Below are 1496 nucleotides of genomic sequence, written 5' to 3'. Positions count from 1 at the left end.
AAAGAACAGCATTTATTTGAAATAGAAATCTTTTGTAACTTTATACAGTATATGTCTTTACTGTCATGTTTGTTCAATTTAATACGTCCTTGCTGAATAAAAATATTGATTTCTTTCTTTATTTTTTTTATCTTACTTACCATAAACTTTTGAAAGGTAAGTGCATCACGGTTTCCACAAAAATATTAAGAACCAAAATCTGTTTCAGCATTGATAGTAAATATGAATCTGCATATTAGAATGAATTCTGAAGGATCATGTGACACTGCACACTAGCGTTCAAATAGAAAACAGCTCCTTTAAAGTGTAATAATATTTCCCAATATTCATATTTTTACTGTCTTTGTGATCAAATAAATGCAGCCTTGGTGAGCAATAAGAGACTTTTCAAAAACATTGGAAAATATTAATTATTTCAAACATTTAAGAAACTAAGGTAACAAAATATTAATTGCTTTCAATCTAATGTCTAACTTCTCATGTGTACTTGCTCAGTGATTAAAATGCAGGTATTCCCATGCATTTAGTCACTTTACCTTAGTCTGTTTGTCATGTTACAGTGACTTAACTGGTGAAGCTGGTTAACTAAGGATGGTTCAGGTTAGAAAGCCTAAAGCTGAAACCAAATGCTGGTGACCAGATAAATCATTGTTTTAGTAGGATGGGAATGAAATTAGTCTTAAAAATGTAAACATGTTTAGACTAGATGAGTAAAATCCAACCTTTCTGGTGGCATGCCCTCAGTGTTGCTGCTGTGGCGTCTCTGCATGGCACCCACTTTATCACCAGGAGTTCCAAAACTGAAATATAGATTTATGAAAAATGTTGTAAAAACTTCAGCCTATCAAAGTATGTACATACAACAATACAAATTAAATTGTACAATAGGACATTGTATAAAAATAGTTGTGGATATTGTGACACATAAAAGCAATAGAAAATGTTTAGATTATGAAATTGTAGGAGAAGTCACATGAACTATCCCTTACATACATATATATATATATGCATGTAAGGGATAGTTCATGTGACTTCATCTCTTCTGTGGAACGCAAAAAGAGAAGTTTACCAGCCAGTATAATGAGCTACTTTCTTCCATACAATGAAACTGTGACAAGGGGCTTTCATACCCCATAAACACTATTTAAAAAAAAAAAGAAGTAGTGGTCCATACTGCTTTGTGGGTGTATTCCTGGTCTTTCGAAGCCACATGATATCTCTGTGTGGGGAACAGGCTAAAATTGTACAGCCAAAAGTCAAAGACAGCTAAAGTCACCTTTCTCTTTCACTTAATGGAAAAGAGCAGCTTAGCTTTGAGTGACTCCTATTCTGTCCCACAGAAGAAAGTAAGTCATAAGCATTTCAAAAGACACAAGTGAGTAAATGATGACATAAATTTCATCAGTGGGTGTAAGAAAGATAAATCATGACATGCACATACATTTGTCTATGTATAAACGCAAGTAGGCTATAGATAGATACAGTAGATAGATAGA

General features: G+C 33.2%; 1 protein-coding gene across 1 annotated transcript in view; it reads right to left on the bottom strand.

The window, feature by feature from the left end:
- rnft2 (ring finger protein, transmembrane 2) overlaps positions 1 to 1496 on the bottom strand; it is a 20819-nt gene that overhangs the window by 12293 nt on the left and 7030 nt on the right. Inside the window, exon 2 of the mRNA XM_016290654.1 lies at positions 723 to 800. Within this exon, the coding sequence (XP_016146140.1) occupies positions 723 to 769 (47 nt within the window). The 5' untranslated portion in view covers positions 770 to 800. The remainder of the gene's footprint in view (positions 1 to 722; positions 801 to 1496) is intronic.

This window comes from Sinocyclocheilus grahami, unplaced genomic scaffold (assembly GCF_001515645.1).
Source record: "Sinocyclocheilus grahami isolate Dianchi unplaced genomic scaffold, SAMN03320097.WGS_v1.1 scaffold261.1, whole genome shotgun sequence".
Classification (NCBI taxonomy): Eukaryota; Metazoa; Chordata; class Actinopteri; order Cypriniformes; family Cyprinidae; genus Sinocyclocheilus; species Sinocyclocheilus grahami.
The sequence above is the reverse complement of the archived record's forward strand: the minus strand, read 5'-3'. Positions and strand labels throughout refer to the sequence as shown.